Source organism: Falco rusticolus, chromosome 18 (assembly GCF_015220075.1).
Source record: "Falco rusticolus isolate bFalRus1 chromosome 18, bFalRus1.pri, whole genome shotgun sequence".
In the NCBI taxonomy this organism is placed as follows: domain Eukaryota; kingdom Metazoa; phylum Chordata; class Aves; order Falconiformes; family Falconidae; genus Falco; species Falco rusticolus.
Genome location: NC_051204.1, coordinates 5258206 through 5278947, shown reverse-complemented (window position 1 = coordinate 5278947; position 20742 = coordinate 5258206). Strand labels below are relative to the sequence as shown.

The 20742-nt window shown below is 45.1% G+C and overlaps 2 protein-coding genes across 4 annotated transcripts; both read left to right on the top strand.

Annotated features, from left to right (window-relative positions):
- The first annotated feature begins 3646 nt into the window (after positions 1-3646).
- Positions 3647-7856, top strand: HOXB9 (homeobox B9). Of its 2 annotated transcripts, XM_037411218.1 has the most exons (3): positions 3647-4154; positions 4374-4454; positions 7621-7856. In XM_037411218.1, the coding sequence occupies exons 1-3, from the start codon at positions 3647-3649 to the stop codon at positions 7854-7856; spliced, it is 825 nt and encodes a 274-aa protein (XP_037267115.1). The 2 variants fall into 2 exon arrangements, with proteins under 2 accessions (XP_037267115.1, XP_037267116.1); XM_037411219.1 differs by lacking the exon at positions 4374-4454.
- Positions 7857-16784: 8928 nt separating this feature from the next.
- HOXB8 (homeobox B8) lies at positions 16785-18376 on the top strand. Of its 2 annotated transcripts, none has more exons than XM_037411209.1 (2): positions 16785-17246; positions 18024-18376. In XM_037411209.1, the coding sequence occupies exons 1-2, from the start codon at positions 16826-16828 to the stop codon at positions 18326-18328; spliced, it is 726 nt and encodes a 241-aa protein (XP_037267106.1). In that variant the 5' UTR covers positions 16785-16825; the 3' UTR covers positions 18329-18376. The 2 variants fall into 2 exon arrangements, with proteins under 2 accessions (XP_037267106.1, XP_037267104.1); XM_037411207.1 differs by having other exon boundaries at positions 16826-17246; positions 18021-18376.
- The last annotated feature ends 2366 nt before the right edge of the window (positions 18377-20742 follow it).

The window sequence follows — 20742 nt, the reverse complement described above, 5'->3', positions numbered from 1 at the left end:
GATTCTGAAAGGAGGAAAAAGTTTCCACTTTGGACTTTTTTTTTTTTTTTATATAATAACTATTTCCAGTTCCACTTCCCTTTACCAACTCACAACAATCAGAGATCTAAAATTAATCTACTTTGCGAACCTAGCAAAGCTCACACATCCTGCCTCCTCTGTCCCAAAGATTCATCCTTTTAGACTTCTAGACTGCTGCGAGGTCACTTTCTTTTTGACTTTTCCTCCTCCAAGTCTTTTTGCAAACAGAAGACCTTTTCATGTAATTTCTGATGGGCTCTATTCGAGGCTTTAAAGTATAAACGCCTATGTAGTGTCACCCGGAGCAGGCAGCGCTGCACGACGTGGTCTCTCCAGGCAGGCAGACCTGGGATGAAGCTATAGTTTGCCTTAAGCCCCTCTCAGAAAAGGCTACAAAGCGATGAGCTATGGGGATATGTATAAAAAATAAACTACTGAACAAACGGAAACCTCCAGAGGAGCAAAAGCAAATGGATTTTGCAGATCTTCTTGTGAGGTTTCCATTCACTAGGGATCAGAAAACCCTTGGTTTCTGCCTCACAGCCACACTCCTAAGAGTCTTCTTGGTTAAAATTTATATACTACAGAAAATTATATACTCACATGCTGACATAGTTCATCATTATTTATAGGAGGCGCACCAGGATTTTTTCCAAGAATATATTTATTACAGGTAAGACACGGCCAATCTATCTAGCAAACAGAGAACAGGTGTTTTGCTTCAATTAACGTTCAATAATTTCATCTATACTTATTCAACACCCTGCTACCAACACGGCTGTTTATCCATCAGTTGTATAAACACATTTCCATGCGCCAAGCGACTTTAATCTCCACAACACACTTAAATCAGCCCTTTCCTTTCCCAAGCTCTCATAACATTTGCAGAGTCCCTCCGAATCTCTTGTGAAACAGTCTGGTTTTTAAAAATCATTTCTGAAAGGCAATAAAGCCGAGAAATATGACAACATGAGCAACCAATGTTGCTCTTATTTCATGTATGATGACACAGGGTCTTTTCATTTCAAAACCTCCCCAACTCTCAAGTAAGTTAAAAGGGGGGGGGGGGGGGGGGGAAGGAGATAGAAATGTGAAAAGTTGGAAAATGGAGGAATCCCCCCCCCCGCCCTCGTTTCACACAACCCCTGTTCGTGTGAGATGCACTGGAGACAGCAGCGCTCCTGCCCCACGCTGCTCACTGGCACGGGATTTCTCTGCCTTCACTGGTTTAAACGCGAAAGGGGTGAAGTGGAGTTACTTTGGATTACCCCCTCCCCTGGAAAGGGGAGTTTGCGGGTCAGTGGGGAGCACTCACCTGGTGGCACTTACCCACGGCTAGCTTGGCAGGACCTCAGCCCAGGGGCTGGAAAGGGCTCCCCAACCACTCCTCAAACCTCACCTTGGCTGGAGCCTGCAGACTGAGCCTGCTTTTGCAACACAGGGAGGGTTTTGAGCTGGCTGGGGGGCTCTTGCTACCCTGATGGAGGCAGAAATTAAAAATAAATCTGACCTCCGGCATTAAGCTCCGGTTGTCCTTGCCCATCATCCCTACCCTCTCGATTTTTTTTTTTAATTTTTTTTTTTGTAAATGAAAATGGACAGCTTCCTAATAGCGCCTCATTTAGTGGAGCTCTGGTCCTGGACATGGGGAAGCGTGTCCTTCCATCGGGCTGCAGGGCAGATGCTCATGGAAAAGCACCGGTTATAGGAATAAGGGAAAACCTAAGGCTTTGGTTGTAGGTTTTAAGCGCCTTCATAATCTTCCAGTATCAGTAAAACACCTCTGATAGCAATTTCCCACATCCGTTTTGTGTAGGCACGGACATATGGACACACACGCACGCACGCTCTCGTACAGACAGGGAGAAACGCGAAATATATTTTTCCTTCATTTCAGGCAGCTATTAGCACCCCTCAATGTTATTATTAGCCTGTTAATATAGACTTCCATCTCTATACACTTCAGGAAGGATTCGCGATGATTTATCATTCCTAGAAATCTCTTTGCCCTTCACTTTAAATATCCTTCAGTGTTGGGGTGAGAGGGAGAAGGGCGGAGGGGTAATAGATTAAAGGAGGCAAATTGATCCAGACTGTTACAGCTGAAGTCCAGAGAAACACTTTTGCCGTGATCACGGAGAGCACCTTTTCCTTAACCAACATTTACGGCGCCGTCGGACCATCTCGCAATAAATGGATTTATCATCATAACTTGGTAAAACTGACCCCGTTACCCCGCACCGTTTGGGCTTGGAGCCGCACCGAGCGCCAGCCCCGTGTCAATCATTCGCTTCGGTGCAAGGAAAAACACCCGAAATGGTCGGGTTTTCGAAAACACACGGAAAATGCGATGGGGGGGGAGGGGGGAGTGTTGTTAGACACGCACACAGACCGTGGGCACATACATGTGAGGTGTGAGGGGGGCACGGTGACTGAAAACGCGAGGGATTCCTTTTTTTGCCCCCTTTCTTTTCCACAGGCAATAAATTCAGGGCTATAAAAATCAAAGAAAGCTAATGTAAGTTTTATTAAACTATTTAACCATCACAAGTTTAAGGCATTCTGTAACAAAGCCGGATCAGTGGCGCACTGTATTTTACTAGCCTTGTAAAGTTAAATGAAGGCTTCTGATTTCAGCAATGTGGGAAACTGTTTTATCCAAAGCAAAGCGACCCTGAGATTAAGCCGCGAAATATGCGAACATATGTTCATATGCAGAGATATTTTAAAGATATTTATATATACATGTACAGAAGCATAAAGTCTGAGGCAGGCTTTGGGGGTACCCGGGGGCTGCGGTGCGGCAGCTTGCTGGGCAAAGTTGCAACGCCACGTCCACGCCAGTGACATTTTAAATTTCATATTTACCCACATTATTTTACCATGTTAACAATCCGTTTCCCCATCCCAGCTGGTTAATTATTTATAACACCCTCCCTACCACTCTTGCGACCTAGATCCGTCTTTTTCCTTACAAAAACCCGTATATCTGTGCGTTTATGTATACGAGCCTGTAATGCACGTATGTATGTATATGAAATCACGGCTGGGGGTGTGTGTGTGGGTGCTTTGCACTTATTCTGTTTTTTTGCTATCGTACTCTGGAGCCCGAGTGGCAAAGAATAGCTTTTATCTCTGTTCCCCCATGATGGTTATTAAAGCCAAAGCGAGCACATCAGCATCTTTCTTTAAAAGAAAAAAAAAAAAAAAAATAACCCGCGCCAACCCCCCCCCCCCCGACACCCACCCCCCCACCCCCCTAATATTTCAGGAGCAAATCTGGGAAGGGATATTAGCCCCAGCTCTGCCCGTTTGGTGGCTTTTGGAAACTCCTGACGTTTTGCAACATTGCATAAACATAAAACAATCCATCCTTGATATGGAATGCAAGGGCGGATGACAGCGCAGCGCAGCCCCCTCGGCTTCGATTGATTTACGCCGAGACTGACGCTTTATCAGGCTCACGAAAAAAGTTTGGCCAATCATTTCGCTGGGAGCTCACAACACAGCAGCCCAACTGTACTTTGTTGGCTGGGAAGTTGGAGAAGGGGGTAGAGTACAAATCTAGATCTGTCCTATATATTTTTTTCCCTTCATTGAACCGTGCTTTGTATGATGTCTGAGAATGTCCATTTCTGGGACTCTTAGCAATTATTATGTCGACTCTATTATAAGTCATGAAAGTGAAGACTCGCCTTCAGCTAAATTTTCATCTGGGCAATATACAAGTTCCAGGCAAGCTGGGCACAATGAGCATCTAGAATTCCCCTCCTGTAGTTTTCAGCCAAAACCTCCAGTTTTCAGCGCCTCCTGGACTCCTTTGAATCCACATTCTTCTGGTACCCTTCCTGCCGTCTACCATCCATATATTCAACATCAAAGCGTCCCATCTGATAGCAGGTATCTACGGAGCTGGCTGGATCCAGTGCCCAGAGCAGAGACCCTCCCCGGGCAGGGGTCTGTTAAGGCAGAGCCGCTGCTGGGCCGTCCCGGGGATGTCCATAAACAGGGAACACAGGAGTACAATTTAGAAACTTCTGCTGCAAGGGAAGGGATCGTTTCCAATCAAAGGCCCAGCTTCGAGGACAATAAAGTTTGTGAAGGAAGCGAAGACAAAGACAGGACAGATCAAAGTAAGTTATAAAAGTGAGGAAGTAAACAGTATAAAAGCTGGAGGAGGTGCAATAAAAGGGGACAATGCTGCGTAAAGTTGAAAATCAGGGCTTAAAGAAAAGTCTCAGCTGGCTGATGCCAACCTAAGGGGAGAGGTGGGGAGGGGAGAGGGGTGGCATTGTCTCTGCCGGTAAATAAAAATAAAAATAAAAATGAGCGTAGTCTCTCAGCTTAAACAGAGTCCAGAGCGGACAAAAGCCGGAGAGAGTCATCCTCTTTCCTGAGCCAGAGCGCTGGCTCCGGCAGCAGAGACCACTTTAGTAAGCGGGAGTAAATGTGCGCGGGTGCGGGCAGTGGGGAAGGGGAAGGAAGGGAAGGGACGGGGGGAGCCAGTCACGTCGGGGAGGAAGGTAGGGGAAGGGGAGCGGAGGGCGGCGGTCGGGGGAGAAGGAGAAGAGGGGGAAAGAAGAGAAATTACGGAGGAAAAGTTCACGTGGGGGAAGTAAACAGCAGCGGGGGCTTCGCCGTGCCCGCCGCGCCGGGGTGCGCAGCCCGGCGGCCGCGAGGACGGGCTCGCCGCCCTCCGCGGCTCCTCCCGGGCTGGTGCTGCTGTCGTCGCTTTTGTATTCCTACTCTCCGTTTGTTTATTTGTTTCTTTTAATTGTTTGTTTATTAAATGCAACGGTGCAGGGTATGAATATTTCAAAGCCACGCTCCTTCCAGGAAAAAAAAAAAAAAAAAAAGAGGGAGGGGGGGTGCTTCCAACTTAATTAGCTTTTATTTGTAATGTAGCCAGATTGGGGAAACAGTTAAACTTCAGCATGTGCTTTTTTTCGAGAGCTGGCTTGTCTTTTTCCCCCTGAAGTATAGGGGGGGGGGAATATAATTCGCCTTGAAAATAATTAATAATACTATCAATAATGCTAATAAAGCTATTAATAATAGTAATACTAATAATTATTATAATACTGATAATAATAATGCAATGGCGAGTAAGAAAGAATCGGTATCTTCACTTTGTCGTGCTGGTTGGTACCTGGTTTCCATCTGCAAGGTACCCCGGAGCCAAAGCCGGAGCAGGGGGCAGGGAGGGAAATCTAGCTTCACCCCCCCGGCAGATATTTCGCGGTGGAAACCGAAGTTTTCCAAACTGGCAGAGGAGCAGACCCCGCTGAGGGTATAACTCCTTGGAGCCTGGGCAGGACACACTGACACAGCCATTCTTTTTCCCCTTGAATTAACTTCTTTTTTTTTTCCTCCCCCCTCAACGTGGAACAGCAGCAGAGATTGCCATTGCAAGCGTACGATTAAAAATACTGTATATTCTCGCCCCTCATGATTTCCTCCCCTCCTTGTGCAGGATGTTATGGTGACTTTTTTTTTTTTTCCTATCATTTAACTTGCACACAGACACGCAGACACACACACACTCACACACACACAAAAAGAAAGTCCTTTTCTATTGTGCTGGGCAGAGATCCAGAACAAACTGCAACCGTGAGGTGAATGATTTGAGAGAATTAAATATCCAGGTTCTGTGCTCAATGTCCCTGAAATTGAATATATAAAAATCTTGTCCAAGAAAATGTTATTAAGTTATAAGTAAGTGCAGGGACCCGCGCTAAGAGGATGCTGTGTGGTTTCTATGGCATGTGGTTACGACGCATATTTTGTTTTAAATAATAGTTTAATTTGGGCTGATGTTGAGAGCCTGCCAGGGCTGGAAGACGGAGCTGTTTTGCAGAAAGTACTCCCACCAATTTCCCTGACTCTTTCAATTTTTGAAAGTATTTCTTAATAATGAATCTCCGCCCTGTGTGTGGCACAGGGATCTGTTAAATTATTTGCTGGATTTTAAAGAAAATATGTGCCAGAACCTCTCCCCATTCACTTCCCTGTTTAGGGATTTGTGTATAGTGAATAGATAAAGCATCGCTGGCGTTTAAAATATCTTCTATTTTAACGATCCAAAATATGACCAAAAAATAAACCCAAACCGAATAAAAATCCGTTATGAAGCAGAGCCCTTCATTGCCATTAAAGGATGGGTAGCAGGATTAACGGTATCAATTATTAACAGCTTTCTTCCTCTTTAATATTTAATTCTGCATATTAGATCAAGTCAATTACATTAAGGAAATAGCCGTGCAAATTTGTAAGAGGCAGTACTTACAGGGGAAGATTAACCGGATTATTTTTTAAAAATATTCAATATATTTCATTTTACGTAGAGGAAACGTTCTGATGGCGCGCGCGTGTGTGTATGTATATATTTATAATGGTCCATTTAATTGGTGTAAAGGTTTATGGCTTCAGTCATAATTTTAGAGGAGGCAAAGGAAATAAAATAGAAATACGTGGTCTGGCTATAACCCTTCATTTTACTCTTTCCCGCCTCTCAGTTACCCAACGGTCAGCTAATATTTGCATGTGATTAGCAAATGCTCTACTATTTACCTTAAAACCACTTCACCTTTGGGTGCGACCTTCACCATTCGTGTCTGTGGGGGTGGTTTCAGTTCCCAAAATGTTGGTGTCGTGTCGTGTCCCCTCCCCATCCCCTGGACAGGCTAATTCCTGAAATGTCCTTTTTGCAAAAGATTCCCACGTAACTTCTCCCACACGCGAGGGTGACAGGCAGCCTCTTATTTATTTTTGGCTGCATTTGCAGCCCTGCAAATGTCCATGTCTCTGGGTAACACTGTCCAGATCTCCGGCAGCAGAGTCCATCCAGCCCTCAGAGGATGTTTATTGTATCGAGACCGTTTCTTGCCACATGGGGGGGGGGGGAAGCAGGATTTATGAAAGGTTTCTCCAGACCTCCTCTCTCTGCTCTTTTCCTGCGCGATGTGTCTATAGGAGTGAATCTGTAGACACGTGGGAAAACACGTCTGAAAAAAAAAATTATATATATATATGATTTTTGTATTGGTTTCTTTGTATATAGCATGCGTAACGTGCAAATGGGCGTTATGCAAATGTCTAAGTGCATGTGGGTGTTTACCTGGCATAGATGGAGCTGGGGAAAGTGGGGGGAGCTCTGCCAGAGGCACGTGTGCGCCCAAACATACGTGTGCGCTCGGACACGGGTGTGCACGGAAACATGTGTGTGCGGGGGCACGGGCGTGCGGGGGCGGGGGCGTGCACGGACACGAGTGTGCACGGGCACGGGTGTGCACACACGCAGGGGGGTCTGTGCTTACAGACCGCGGGGGTCCCAGCCCCCCCCCCCCCCCCCCCGGAGGGACGGGGTGCGCGTGCGGCGGTATTTGGGGATCGGGCCCCCCGCCATCTGCGCAGCCGGTGCTCGCCCTGACGGTCCCGTATGATTTTCGTACGGCCTCCGCTGCTGACTCCTATGGCAGGGAGCATTTTTCACCCGGGCGTGCATACGCGTATGTATAATCTTAATATTTGATGGCATGATTAAAACCTTCTGAGAAACACTCAAGCTGCATCGTATTGATCTTGCTGCTTTTCTTTCAGCCAACCCAGCTGCCAGCTGGCTTCACGCCCGTTCCTCCAGGAAAAAACGATGCCCTTACACCAAATACCAGACCCTGGAACTAGAGAAGGAGTTTTTATTCAATATGTACCTGACGAGGGACCGTAGACACGAAGTGGCCAGACTCCTCAACCTGAGTGAGAGACAAGTCAAAATCTGGTTTCAGAACCGAAGGATGAAAATGAAGAAAATGAACAAGGAACAGGGCAAAGAATGAAAAACCAGAAAAGCAGCATTCCCCCCCTTCCCCCCCCCAGCTCCCAGCCTCCGCGGCCGCGCACCCCCACTGTAGTGCTGCCAAATCCCCCCAAACACGAGGGGAAACCCTCCTCGATTCCCATCTCCACCTCTACATGCGAGATGTTGCTTCTTCTTCTTTTTTTATCTTTTTAGTATTGCCACATAGGAGGCAACTTAGCCAAAACTGCAGCTCCTTTTTGGGGACACATGCTGGGTTTTGTTTCTGTTCTCTTGTTTTCTTTATTATTTTTTTTTCTCCTTTTCTCTTCTCCCTGCAGTGTAACACAGACACAGGCTCCTGCCTGAGCAGCAGCTTCCCCTGCTTGCATTTTCTCCACGGAAAGCAAGACGGCAAACACAACTGGCCACAAACAACCCCGGCCCAAGCCCCCCCCCCCCCCCCCCCAAACCTCGCTGTCTTTCTTTATCCACGTAAGGACAATGATTCTCTATAACATGCACAACACCCCGGCGCGCGCACACACACACACTCACACTCACATTCACACTCACACGTTGAGGTGGCCCAGGAACCAGACGATTTAATTAAACTACTGCAAGGCAGACACATTCGTAAGACTTGCTTTTAATTGCACCCAACAAATCATTTTCAATTCGCCAACTTTATACCGGGGTAGTCTGTTAATGACAGCCCAGCTCCCAGCTGCGCTGGATTTCTTTTTTTTTCCCCCTCCACACACACACACACACACACACACACCCCAGTTTGTTTTATTACGCGGGATTTTTATTTCAATCGTGCCATGGCAGATATGTGACTTTGACCTGAAAGTTTAGTAGGATCTTTACAGGCAAAGCTCCTCATCTGGTAGTTTTATACTGGGTCACTTGGAAGAGGAGAAAAGACGTGGAGGGAGGCGAGAGAGTGTGTGGGGGGCACTCTCAGAGCCGCATTGTAAATTATTTAGGAGAAAAAGGGGCGGAAGAACCCCTGCCAACTTATTCCTAACTTTTAGAGGAGAGGAAGAATGGGATTTTCTAGTTAAAAAACTACCTTAGTAGAGCTGTAAGGGAGGGGAAGGTTGTGTTCTTAGTGCTAGCATATTTATAATTTATTGTGAATTGACTTTTCCTAAAGCAGTAGGCTGTTGCAGAGATGAAGTGCCAACCCCAGCCCGTGTGTGTTCCTTCCCGCTCCCGTTTGCTGAGATGCTTTTAATACTTGAATGTCGGTGGGGTTTTGTTGGGGTGGGGTTTTGGTTGGTCGTTTTTGTTTGTTGTTGGCTTTTTTCGTTGTTGGGTTTAGGTTTTTTTTGTTTGTTCGTTCGGTGGGTTTTTTTCCGCCTGAAGCTTGCTCCCGGCATGTTTTCCCATTGCCACCCGATTCCCTCCGGGACCCGCCGCCTCCCTGGGGAAGGAGCCTCGTCCCGCGGGTGGCACCGGGGGATGCGGCTGCTCCGCTCTGCCCCCCCTCCCCATCCGCATCCCGAAGAAGCATTCAGAGTAACAAATCCAGACCTTGCTGGTCTCATATCATGCCGGCCGGAGCTGATTCCTCATCTGACAGATCCGCTGGAGGTTTCTCCAACCCGCCCGTGCGGGACTGGTTTCCCTTTATCTCTGTAAGACTTAACTTTGTTTTGGGAAGGGGCGGGGGGGTGGTGTGTGTGAGGTTGGGGAGGGGGGGTCGGGGGGGTTTAGTACCAGTTGATTATATGGTGGGTATTGTAAAATGTGTTTGTGGTTGTGTTTCTGTGAATGTTGAAGCTCGTTTTCTGTTTCTACTGTGGCTTTTAAAGTATGCGAAGAGTCCTGCAGTTGATAGTGGATGGAAAATATCGAAATAAACCTCTCTCGTTTTCTTCGTGTGCAAATTTGTATATTTAGCTGCCAGGAAGCTTTCTAGGAACAAGGCGAGTGTAAGGTGGTTTGTTTTAATAGGGTGGGGAAAAACAATAGAGAAAAGAAAATTATTTCTGCTGTATTTCGGCCCGAAGCAGTGCAAATCTGATTTCAGAAGGACTAAGTCGTGTCTCCTTAGGGCAGGTTCTGTGACACCAGTTTTATCTGCTAAGCAGGGATTGCTCTGGGAAGAAGCGATAGGCAGATTTGAGTTTTTGGGAAGTGTTCCTGCCCCCCCGCCCCCCCCCCCCCGCCCCCTCCGATGCAGAGATAAGAATCAAGTAGCTGCGCCTCGGTGCACTGAGATTTCCACCACCTCAATTCCTCTTGAAAGGAGTAAAAAAAAAATAAATTTAAAAAATCTTCCACTCGACAAGACCTTAAGTGTTCAAGATCATTCCTCAGAAAGTTGGAGTGTTGTGTTTGGTTTTTTTTTTTAATGCCTAGACTTTCTCATGTAAAACTTTCCATCATGAAGTAGCTCCTTGGGGGCTTCCAAACTTAACTGTTCTGTTGCCGGAGGGAGTTAAATGTAACCAAACTTCACCCTGTGTCACAGCCCATAATCTCCTTCCTTGAAACTAAATTAAGAAAAGCTGTTTCGGAGACATTTTGAGCTGGGGAAAAAAAGCTGGTGGCAGCAGGATCATTTCCCTAAATCCAGATTTACTATTAAAAAAAAAAAAAAAGAAAAAAGAAAAAAAAGATAGTGGGTCGAAAAAGATGATTTAGCTGTGTCTAAGCTGGGCAGTCACATTTTTCAGTTGTGTTTGATTCTTCTCAAGGATGGATGAATTTCAGATCTGCTTGGTATATTCCTCATATCTCGAACTGAGTATGGACTTGCCTAAAACCTCATTACTATATTTTTCAGAAGCTTACCCGTGACTTAATTGATGTTTGCAACCCATCGGCCACTAGGATTTAGAAACGTTTTTCACTTTCCTTAGACTTGTGGTAAAGAGCGGATATTTTTAAGACGACAATATAAGTTTCTTTTTAAATAGAATTTAAAATGTTAGTTCATTTTGTTAGGAAATATGCTTACTTTAAAAATGTTGGAAAAACTGTCTTCTGTAGCATCAGCCCGGATGTATTTTCCAGAGATGTTTAATGCTCCAGAATAAAAATCGATTTTAGAACAACAGCACCTATATGTCATTGTGTTATACTGCTTCATCTAAAATTTCAGAAATATTTTCATTGTGTTTTCCTGCGTTCTTTAGTGGCTCGTTAAGTGTATTATAAGAATCAATTTTTGCTTAGGTTCAAAAAAAATGACCAGAGGCAAATGGATATCATTCCTCTCCGGTGTAGCAAGTGCTTACTTGGTCCCAGGCAAACTTGCTGCGTTTCTAAATTTTTAACAATTTTTGATTTTAAAATCGGAGATCGTTAATCTCTGGTTATGTTGAACGGTGGTTGTTTGTTTGTTTGCTTGTTTATTTGTTTGGTTTTGAGGGTTTCATCTTTGCTTTCCCGCATCAGCCTTAGGGGAACAGAAGCACAGGCGCAGTGTGGACTGGCTTTATTTGATTTTCCTTGGCTTATTTCCCCACCGCCCAAGGAAAACTTTGCTAAAGAAAAATTCGAAACGCAAACCAAACAGTGGGAAACCCCACCCCGCTTTCCCCGCTTGGCATCACTTCGGTTTTGACACGCGGTTCCTTTTTCCAAGGGCTCAATGAGCAGTTCCTATAATTCCGTCTCTAAATTCGTTTGACATTTTATTGCTCATGAAGAAATACAAGCGCTTGAAAAGTGTTTCTATCTCTATATTTTAAAAACAAACCCTAAGACCTGCTCAGCCCTGCAGGAAGCAGGTAGTGAGAAATATAACCGAGAATCTCTTTCCACTAATTTTTAACATAATGGGCACTCTAAAGGGCAATATTTCACTTCTTTAAAAAATCCTTTATTTGGGGCAGCTCTGAAAAGAAAACAAAAGAAGAAGAAAGATATTTGGAGTTTACTGAGGGAAGAGAGAGAAAGGGAAGTAACTTGTCATAAAAAAAAAAGGAAAATTCAGTGCAGTGTGCTGCAATAAAAGAATATGACCGCTATAAAACTTTATAGGGTATAAATTTCTGAAGGTTAAGGAACTAAACGGCTGTAAAGGAAACAGTGCAAGAAAACTTTCAGGAACTCCTAAATTACTACAACGACTTGGGAATGTGGGGAAACCCAACGTGTAAATGCTCTTGTTTCTGCTTCAGTCACATACAAAGTTTCCCTCTTTTTTTTTTTCTTTTTTTCCCCTAAGGAAGGGAGTAGTTAAAAAATAGCGGGGGGGGGGGGGGGGGGGGGGAGGGAGAGAAAAGGTGGGGTGGGACTTTTGTTAATTTATTCTTCTCTTGCAGATGCCGTGAAAATCCAGCGCTCTGGATGATTCCCTTTGTTCTTCCCCCCCCTCCTTTTTTTTTTTCTTTTCCCTTTAAAGCAATTCCAGGCTGCCAGAATGCTGAGCCACGCACACACCAACAACACACACAGGCACCCCCACACTCACACAGTCGAAATTCTGGCGAGACGTCTGGGCTTGGGAAGCTCTTTATCGGTTTACAGCTCTGGCCTTCCCCCTCCAGAGCAGAATGACCAATTGTTTAGTCTCGGAATTTGAAACAATAGTGGTTTTCAAAAGCAAACCCATTTTGCCTCTTTTATTGCCGGGCATAGTGACTGGCTGGTGGAGCTTTCCGCGCATAAAACTTCAGCGCTGCGGGGCGAGGAAGAAAAACGTGATTTTCCTTTTTCTCCCTTTCCCCCCCCACCTTCCACCTCCCCTCACTTTTGGCTGTTTTTATTTCCCTAGGTCCGAGTGGGACCCCCCCCTTTTTTTTAGCCCACCCGCCAAGGAAATCTCCCACCCCTCCGCGCCTAGCGGGCGGACTGCGGTGCCGCGCAGCGCCGCGAGGTGGCGCCCTTGCTCCACGTTAGACGCGCGTCTCCCGCGCTCGGCCGCGGGGCCCCGCGTAACACCTTGATTTCATTAGCGGCGGCAACCCGGCTGTTTGCTGGAGAGCATGAATAATCCCGAGGCATAAAATATAGGGTTAATTATAGCTATTTTGCAGATTTTATAGGTTACATCTATTTTTCCCCACGAGGGTAAATTATGTGAGGCCGGGGGGGCCGGGGGGGGAAAGAGTTAATCTGGAGGCTCTGTGCTGGGATGCGGTGAGAGGTGGGACACGCATCTATTTCAAATATTCATTTAAAGGAGAGAAAAAAAAAACAACCGTCGGGTTTTGTCTTCTGTTATTTCGGGTGGAGGTGGGACGACGGCTTAATTATCCCCGCACCGAAGATGGATGTTTGCAGGACTGGAAAAGAAAGTGGCTCCAAGATTTCGGGGAGAAAGGCGCACACAGAGTCAGAACATTTTTCCCTGGCTCCTTACCTTAGCCGTTAGGATGAATCTGCGTTTCCTCGGGTCTTTATTTCATACGTCTCAGATTCACAGCCACCGCCCGGGGTGGGGGAGGGAATAATAATTAAAAAATATATGTGCTTTTTAGAAGTTGAACTGGTCATTTTTGGTAGAGTTGCTCCGTCTTTTGGTAGTGCTGCTGCTCTTTGCCTAAGGTCTTCACCTAATAAGTCTGGAAATATTTTTAGAGGCTACAGTATAGTAAATTAATCCAAAATGCTGTTACCTTAACCACATTTTGTGATAGGTACAAATACACCACCGATGCAGCAGCAGCAAAAATGTAAACTTCTAACTCCATCAGTTCACTTTTATTTCGGCCTTTGTTTCTTCAAAATTACAAGACAAAAATTATTGAGACATTCCAGTCCTTCAGCTACAATCAGCTACGAATCACACAGAAAGGAATGGTGGCAATAATTTCAGTATAGGTTTTCTTTCAAATTGTTATAAACAGATATTTCTGAATAAATGTTTCTCCGAAGTCACCCCAGAAAATACGCCCGTTCCTCGCTAAGTTGCATCCTGGGAGAGCGAGTCACAAATTAAACCGATACAGGCAACAGAAGAGGATGCAGTATGTTGTTTTAAGAGGCAAAGTTGAAGCATCTCAAGACTTTTTAAATGCTATAAAATGAAATACAAATGTAAAGAGAAATAGATGGGGAAAATAAAGAAAAATCTTGCCCTGGTGCGTTTAGTAAAATGCAGAGCAGTGAAAACTTAAAGGTTTACCTAGGAAAGGGTTTGGGGTTCTTTTTTTTCTTTTTTTTTTTCTTTTTTTTTCTTTTCCTTATGAATTCCTAATAAATCTTTCCTCCACTGGGTATTTATAAATTATCTTCTCTCACAGACACACACACACGCACACACATCCCCACTTGTTTTTTCTTATAATAGAAACATTTTCCTTTCATCAAGAATCGGAGTACAGTATACGAATGATTTAAGATCAGCCATTGGTTTCTGGTGCATTGGTGAGTTACCATCACATCACGACCATAAAATTCTACTGCACTTGATAAAAACGTTAACTTCCAAGAGCAACTTTGCTCCCTCCTTCTTGGGATCCACATATGAAGGGAATTCCTGCTATTTTTTACTTTACAAACTTCAATAGATGGAAGTACGCCTGTAAACACACATAGAAGAAGATAGGTTCTTTTCTAAAAATACTTTAATCGATTTCATTCTCTTATTTTGTTGTTTTTGTTTTGTGTTGGGGTTTTTTTTTCCCCTTTCCTGAAAATTCTAGCACCAAGCATCCCCACGCCAGGCTGCAAAGCTCTATTTACTTCTGTGCACCATTTCTGGGGTTTTATGTTCAAAGATGAAACCAAAATCTGCTCAATCGACAATAAAAGTGTTGAGAAAAATAAAATGTTAACTTGTCTTTTAGGGGGGGAAAAGCCTTAATTATACCACTGCAAGTACTCCAACAACAATAATTACTTGAAAAAGCTCTTAGACTGAACTGAAATTATCCCTATACAAAATAAAGGAAACGTATTTACTTAAATTATTTCTCTAAGGATGGTTTTAAAGTTTTATTCCGTTACTATCTTTGGTTTTTTTCTTTCTCTCCTTCCTTCTTTCTGTCTTTCTTAATTCCCTGCCTATTCCCACTGCCAATTTTAATGTTTTGGTTTGGGTTTTGGTTTTTGGTTTTTTTTTTTACCAAAGCCCTGGCAAGACAGACTAACCGGAACATTTCAACTTTTCCTTCTTTTCCACGCTGCGGAGGCTGAAAATGGTCCCTCAGTGGACGGCAGGCACGGGTGAAACCATCTTAATTCACCTTTCCCGTGTCAAACCCGCGCAGACGGATGCAGCGGGCAGCAGCAATCTACCCAGGGCAAAGGGGGGGACAGAGGTTGAAAAGAGTGTCTTTAACTTCTATTGAAGGTTGAAGGATCTGAAAATATAGCTGGCATTGCGAAGGGCTTGGAGGGGCGTCGTGGGTGTTAGGCAGGCTGGGGCAGCCTTTGGCTTGGGAGGGGTTGGAGTCGTTATTAGCTGAAATACGTCTCGGTAATATTTGCTGACTGCGATAAATGAATTTCAAAATCTACCCCCTGTGTGTTTAGATGGTGGAAAGCTGCAGCGTTGGCATCTTCGAGGTAAGTTTGCTCCGTTGTTACCAAATGCCAATAAAATAGAAAGCCTCTCTCCTCAGTCCCTTACCCCATCCCCCTCTTCTCCCCGCTTTTCATTAGAAGTCTCATGCAAACAAAAAAAAAAAGAAAGAAAAAAGAAAAAAAAAGAAAAAAAACCAACAAATTGAAGTTATTGAGGAGGGGGTGAGGTAGGGAATAGTCATCAGTTACTGACCATAAAGGTTCTGTTCTGGATGTGATAAGCGACACAATACTTTGAGTTGCAATCATCCCCAACCACATCTTGAACAAGTCCTCAGCGGGGGAGGAGGCGGGGGGGGGGGGGCTGCGGGAAAGACACAAAAAGTCAATGTTATATATGAAAAACTATAATCATTTTAATTCAATATTGACACCTCAACATCTCGCTGTAATGCGGACGGGTCCAATCGAAACCTCTGGTTTATAGCAGTAGAGGAACGAACTCGTAAAATCCTAACGGCTTTTATGTAGTGCGGTATAAACAACAACAACATCCCCGGCTTTATGGCGTTTTATAGTTTGTTAAACAGTTTACAGCCTTTTTTGGGGCTATTACAAATGCAATTCCCTTCATGTGATAGTTAAACCTTTATCAATAATAAGGAAATTGATCATTAAAATGTTAAATATGACTACCTCGTTTGTTTTAAAATATGTTTAGGGTAAGAAGCTGTATGATTTGATAACTTGTATTAAAATACCAATTACATTTATAGGACCTTTTAAAACTGGTAGCAATTAAATCGTGTTCTTTTACAGTTTTCCAAAGCGACCCTGACATTTAAAAAGGCTAAAACTGCCTCGTTAAAATTTTGAAATTAACGACTGCGAGCGCTTCTCTTTAATTTTCCAACACTCCCCAAAAATCAATCTTTTGGGTGGTCTAGGTATGTGATTTGTTGTGAGGCGAGCGATATCTCATTAATGTAGGTAGTTAAACATATTTAATCCGTATATTCACCCCACCTCCTTCTCCCTTCCCCTCTCTCTCCCTCTCTCTCTCTCTCTCTCTCTCTCTCGCTCCCTCTCCCTCTCTCGCTCCCCCTCGCTTGCTTTTCCTTCTTTATTCTCTCACACTCTTCCTTTCACAATCATGCAGTGCAGAGTCCGTGTGGAGTAAGGAGAAGCCAATAGGATGAGGTTTTGGTAATAGATGCAAATGATCATGAAAAGACACTGCAAAATATGAAACAACTCATTTGCGCTGAAGTAAATCACTGAAAACTGTTTATGAACTGGCATCTCTTCTTGGAAATGTAAAGCGAGAACTCTTTTAAGTGGCGATTTTTTTTTTTTTTTTAGGGGTGGGGGGGAGGAAAGAATTCAATATCATGCAGGCTTAGAGTTTTGATTATATCCTCCTTTTATATTCCTGGAAATCACAAACTGTCGTTGCTTAGCATCTTAGCGCTTTCTTTTTTTGCTAATAGATTCCCGTGGTCTGGTTTGGTTGGCTTTTTTTTTTTTTTTTTTATTTTCTTCCTGCTCCAAACAAATATTCTTATTTAAATTAAAATGAGCTCTTATTTTGTCAACTCACTCTTCTCCAAATACAAAACCGGGGACTCCTTGCGTCCCAATTACTATGACTGCGGGTTCGCTCAGGATCTTGGGGGCAGACCCACGGTGGTGTACGGACCCAGCACGGGGGGCACCTTCCAGCATCCGACCCAAATCCAGGAGTTTTACCACGGAGCATCCTCACTCTCCAGCTCCCCTTACCAACAGAATCCCTGCGCCGTGGCGTGCCATGGGGACCCCAGCAACTTCTATGGCTACGACCCCTTGCAAAGGCAGAGCCTCTTCAGCGCCCAGGAGTCGGACTTGGTGCAGTACACGGACTGCAAGCTTGCTGCCAGCGGCCTTGGAGAGGAGGCGGAGAGCTCGGAGCAGAGCCCTTCTCCGACCCAGCTTTTCCCCTGGATGCGACCGCAAGGTGAGGCGAGATGGAAAGGACAGCGAGGAGGCAATTCCTGAGCCCAGAAAGTAGCCCTCTTGCTTTCTTTCTGCCCCTCTTGCTTGCTTGCTTTCTTTCGCTCTCTTTTTCTTCCCCAGTGACTGTATTTTACTGCTTTATGGGGGTAAACTTTTGCACTTGTAAATTGCTTTATAGTTTAATTACCCTGAAGGAGACCTTTTCTTCTGGGGGCTGAGCGAGCCGGGCTTTCTGTGGAAGGAAGCGTTCTTAAAGTTTATGGCACTTTTATAGCCTTAAAAAGCCCCTTCATTTTTGTTTTGCGTTTGATTTGGGATTTCGCTGGTGCTCCTTGCTCTCCCCGGGCTGCAGCTCTTTTGATTTTTTGGGCTATTTTGTTTTGTGGGATCCCAAAGACCCGGAGCCTGTTGTTGTTGTGGTGGTGGTGGTGGTGGTTCGGGTAATAATAAGTGTGCAAGTGCAGGCTTCAGCTGGGCTGCTCAGAGTGGGCTGGTGGGTGACGACCCCCCCACCCCCACCCCCCCCGCCACCATCACCCCTTTCCTTTATAACCATCTTGCCTTTTATAATATTCTACAGGAGCCTTTTCCTCTCCCTGTTAGCTTCCTGCCTTTGCTCCTGCGAGCCCTTTCTTCCCCCCCCCTCCCCGTGCCTGTGTGTGAGTGTGTGTGAGCGGGTGTGAGCCTGTGTGTGCCTATTCCCGAGCCTGGTTTATGTATCTTTCAACCTCCTTCTCTTCTTCCCCTCTTCCACCCAACCTTTGCAATTCCCCAGCAGCCGCTGGACGGAGGAGGGGGAGGCAAACCTACAGCCGCTACCAGACGCTGGAACTGGAGAAGGAATTTCTATTTAATCCCTACCTGACCCGCAAACGGAGGATCGAGGTCTCGCATGCCCTGGGATTGACAGAAAGGCAGGTCAAAATCTGGTTCCAGAACAGGAGGATGAAATGGAAAAAGGAAAACAACAAAGACAAGTTTCCCAGCAGCAAATGCGAGCAGGAAGAACTGGAAAAACAGAAAATGGAAAGAGCCCAGGAGGTGGACGAGGAAGGGGAAGCACAGAAGGCGGACAAGAAATAAAAGGATTTTTAAGGACTGAAAGGCAAGCACTGCTGGGGTGGACGAGCCCCTGAGCCCCACGTTAATGGCAGTTAATGTAAGGGAGGGGTGGGAAAAAAAACAACAATGCATAGAAAAGAGAAAGGAAAAAAACCCAACCTTTTATTGCTGTAAAACAATATAGCTGTAAGCACCACTTTCCTGATTATCCTTTGATACAATGAACAGTATGCAAAAGTGATCGGGAGGTCTCTCCTGCCTTTTGCCAGTTATTAACTAGTGGTAGTGTAACGCAATAGCTTATGTAAAACATGACTGTGAAATTTTCTCTCTCTCTCTGTCTTTCTCTCTGTCTCTCTCTTCTTTCCTGGGGGGGGTGGGTTGGTTAACATAGCTTTCAATGCTATAGGAGTTACGTGAAATTACATTTGTGCACTTTTTTTTTGTTTTAAATTTTCCACCTTTTTTTGTTGTGGTTTATCTGTATGTACTGGAGGTAGCTATTGAAACAAACATCCCAACAACATGAAACTGCCTATTTATGCTCTAGTTATCTCTTTCTTTCTCTCTCTTTCTCTCTTTACTTTCCCTGCTTCTGTTCTTTTCTTTGGTTCGGGATTTTCTTTTTTGTTTGTTTGGGTTTTGTTTACAATTCTTAAATGTCTCTTCCAAAAAAAAAAAAAAAGGGAAAAAAAGGAAAAAAAAAAGACAAGAAAAAAAGCGTTTTTCTCTCATTTAGTTAGCATGCGCACAGTGAAGCAAGTTGTAAAGTGATCTTTAGGTTAACTGTGAAAAAGAATGTATACTGTATACGTGAATTACTTTATTGGGGGAACTAATGATATATTTTGTTGTTCTTTCATCACTTTGTTCTATTGTCTAAACCTGGAAGCGGCGGAAGAAAGTTACAATAAAGTTTACAAGCGAGAATTCCGTGACATCATTCTTTTACCCTGCTCCATTTCCTCCAGGACCACTTTGATAGAAAGGAAATAAAAGTCAATTGTGTCGGAGCTGCAGCCCTGGCCATCAAAGACTTCTTTGCCTGGAGAGATGCTGGCGGGCTGGATCGCTGCTGGGACGGGCGGAGGCAGGGGCTGGGGCCGGGGAGCTGCTGCCGGGGAGCCGTGGGGAAGGGGAGGGGGCAACTGCGATGGCTTCTGCTCTTGTTGTTTCTAACAGTTCCTGGGTGGTGACAGGTTGGGAGACTGTGTGGAAATCCTTCCTGAAGGTAAAGTGTGTTGTTGTTTCTTCCTCCCCCACCCTCCCTCGTTTCTCTTTCCTCCTTTCTCCGTCTCCCCTCGCCCACCCCACTACCCCTGCAAGACGAAACCCGGCTCTGGGTCCCCCTTCCCTTCCTCCCACTCATCTCGCTGGGAAAAAAAAAAAATGTCAGTCGCGCAGCTGAGCTGCTTTCTGCTCCTTCGCCTGTCTAGCTGCCCTGCCATGGCAGTACAGTGCGGGGATGCACACCCATCCCTCGTAACATAACCTTGGGAAAGGAGAAACAGCAGAGAGCCCAGATGCACATCCACCATTGTCCGGGCTGCTTCTCCTGCCTGTAAGACTTTATTTCTTCCTAACATCATCATCCCACCCCCCCACCCCTCAAAAAAAATTTTTTTTGAGGCAGATCACATTTTGGAAGGTCTCTCCGCTTCTCCAGCAGAAAGCAGATCAGCCAGCTGGTAAGGTTTTACTTCTGACTGTAATTGAGTCCTGCAGAACCGCTGACACGCTGAACAAGGGATCTGTGCACTCGTTCTTTTTCGCTACAAGAAAAGCAAATGCCAGCTCAATACGAAGCTCAAAGCCTGTGGCACTGGAATAAATTAGATATAGAGCTGAATGGCATTTGGGAAAAAAGAACCCTGAAACTATTAGGTATCAATGAGACATTTGTCTTTTCTTTTTTTTTTTTTTTGGGGGGGGGGGCGCGGGGAGGGGGAGAGGGTCAAGGGGGAAGGGAATTATGTACAGTCTTGTGAAAAAGTACCTCGGAGCCGGGGAAATGGTGCGAAGGAGGGAATTTTAGACGGGATCAATAAAGGGATAAATAGAGCTCCCTTCCCTTTCCTCCAGCAGAGAGAGACCGAGAGGGAGACGCTGGTTTATCAGCAACGTGCTTTTACCGCCCCCCCCCCCCCTTTTCTCTTTCTCCCTCGGTCTGAGCTGAAAACTGATTACAGGTTGCTTATCGACTCCAGCACAATTTCACCCCTTCCAGCATAGATCTTGGAGGGTTTTATATCGCATCAATTATTTATCATATTTTATAAATCCAGCAGCACTACAATTTTTTGCCCCCGAGGAGGGAGCGCGCGGCGATTGGCGCCGCCGGAGCCACGTGCCCGCGCGTCACATGGGCCGGGAGGAAAAAGGGCTCCTTTTGGTGTAAATCTGGACTCTAATTCCGTAATATATCACGGTACCTC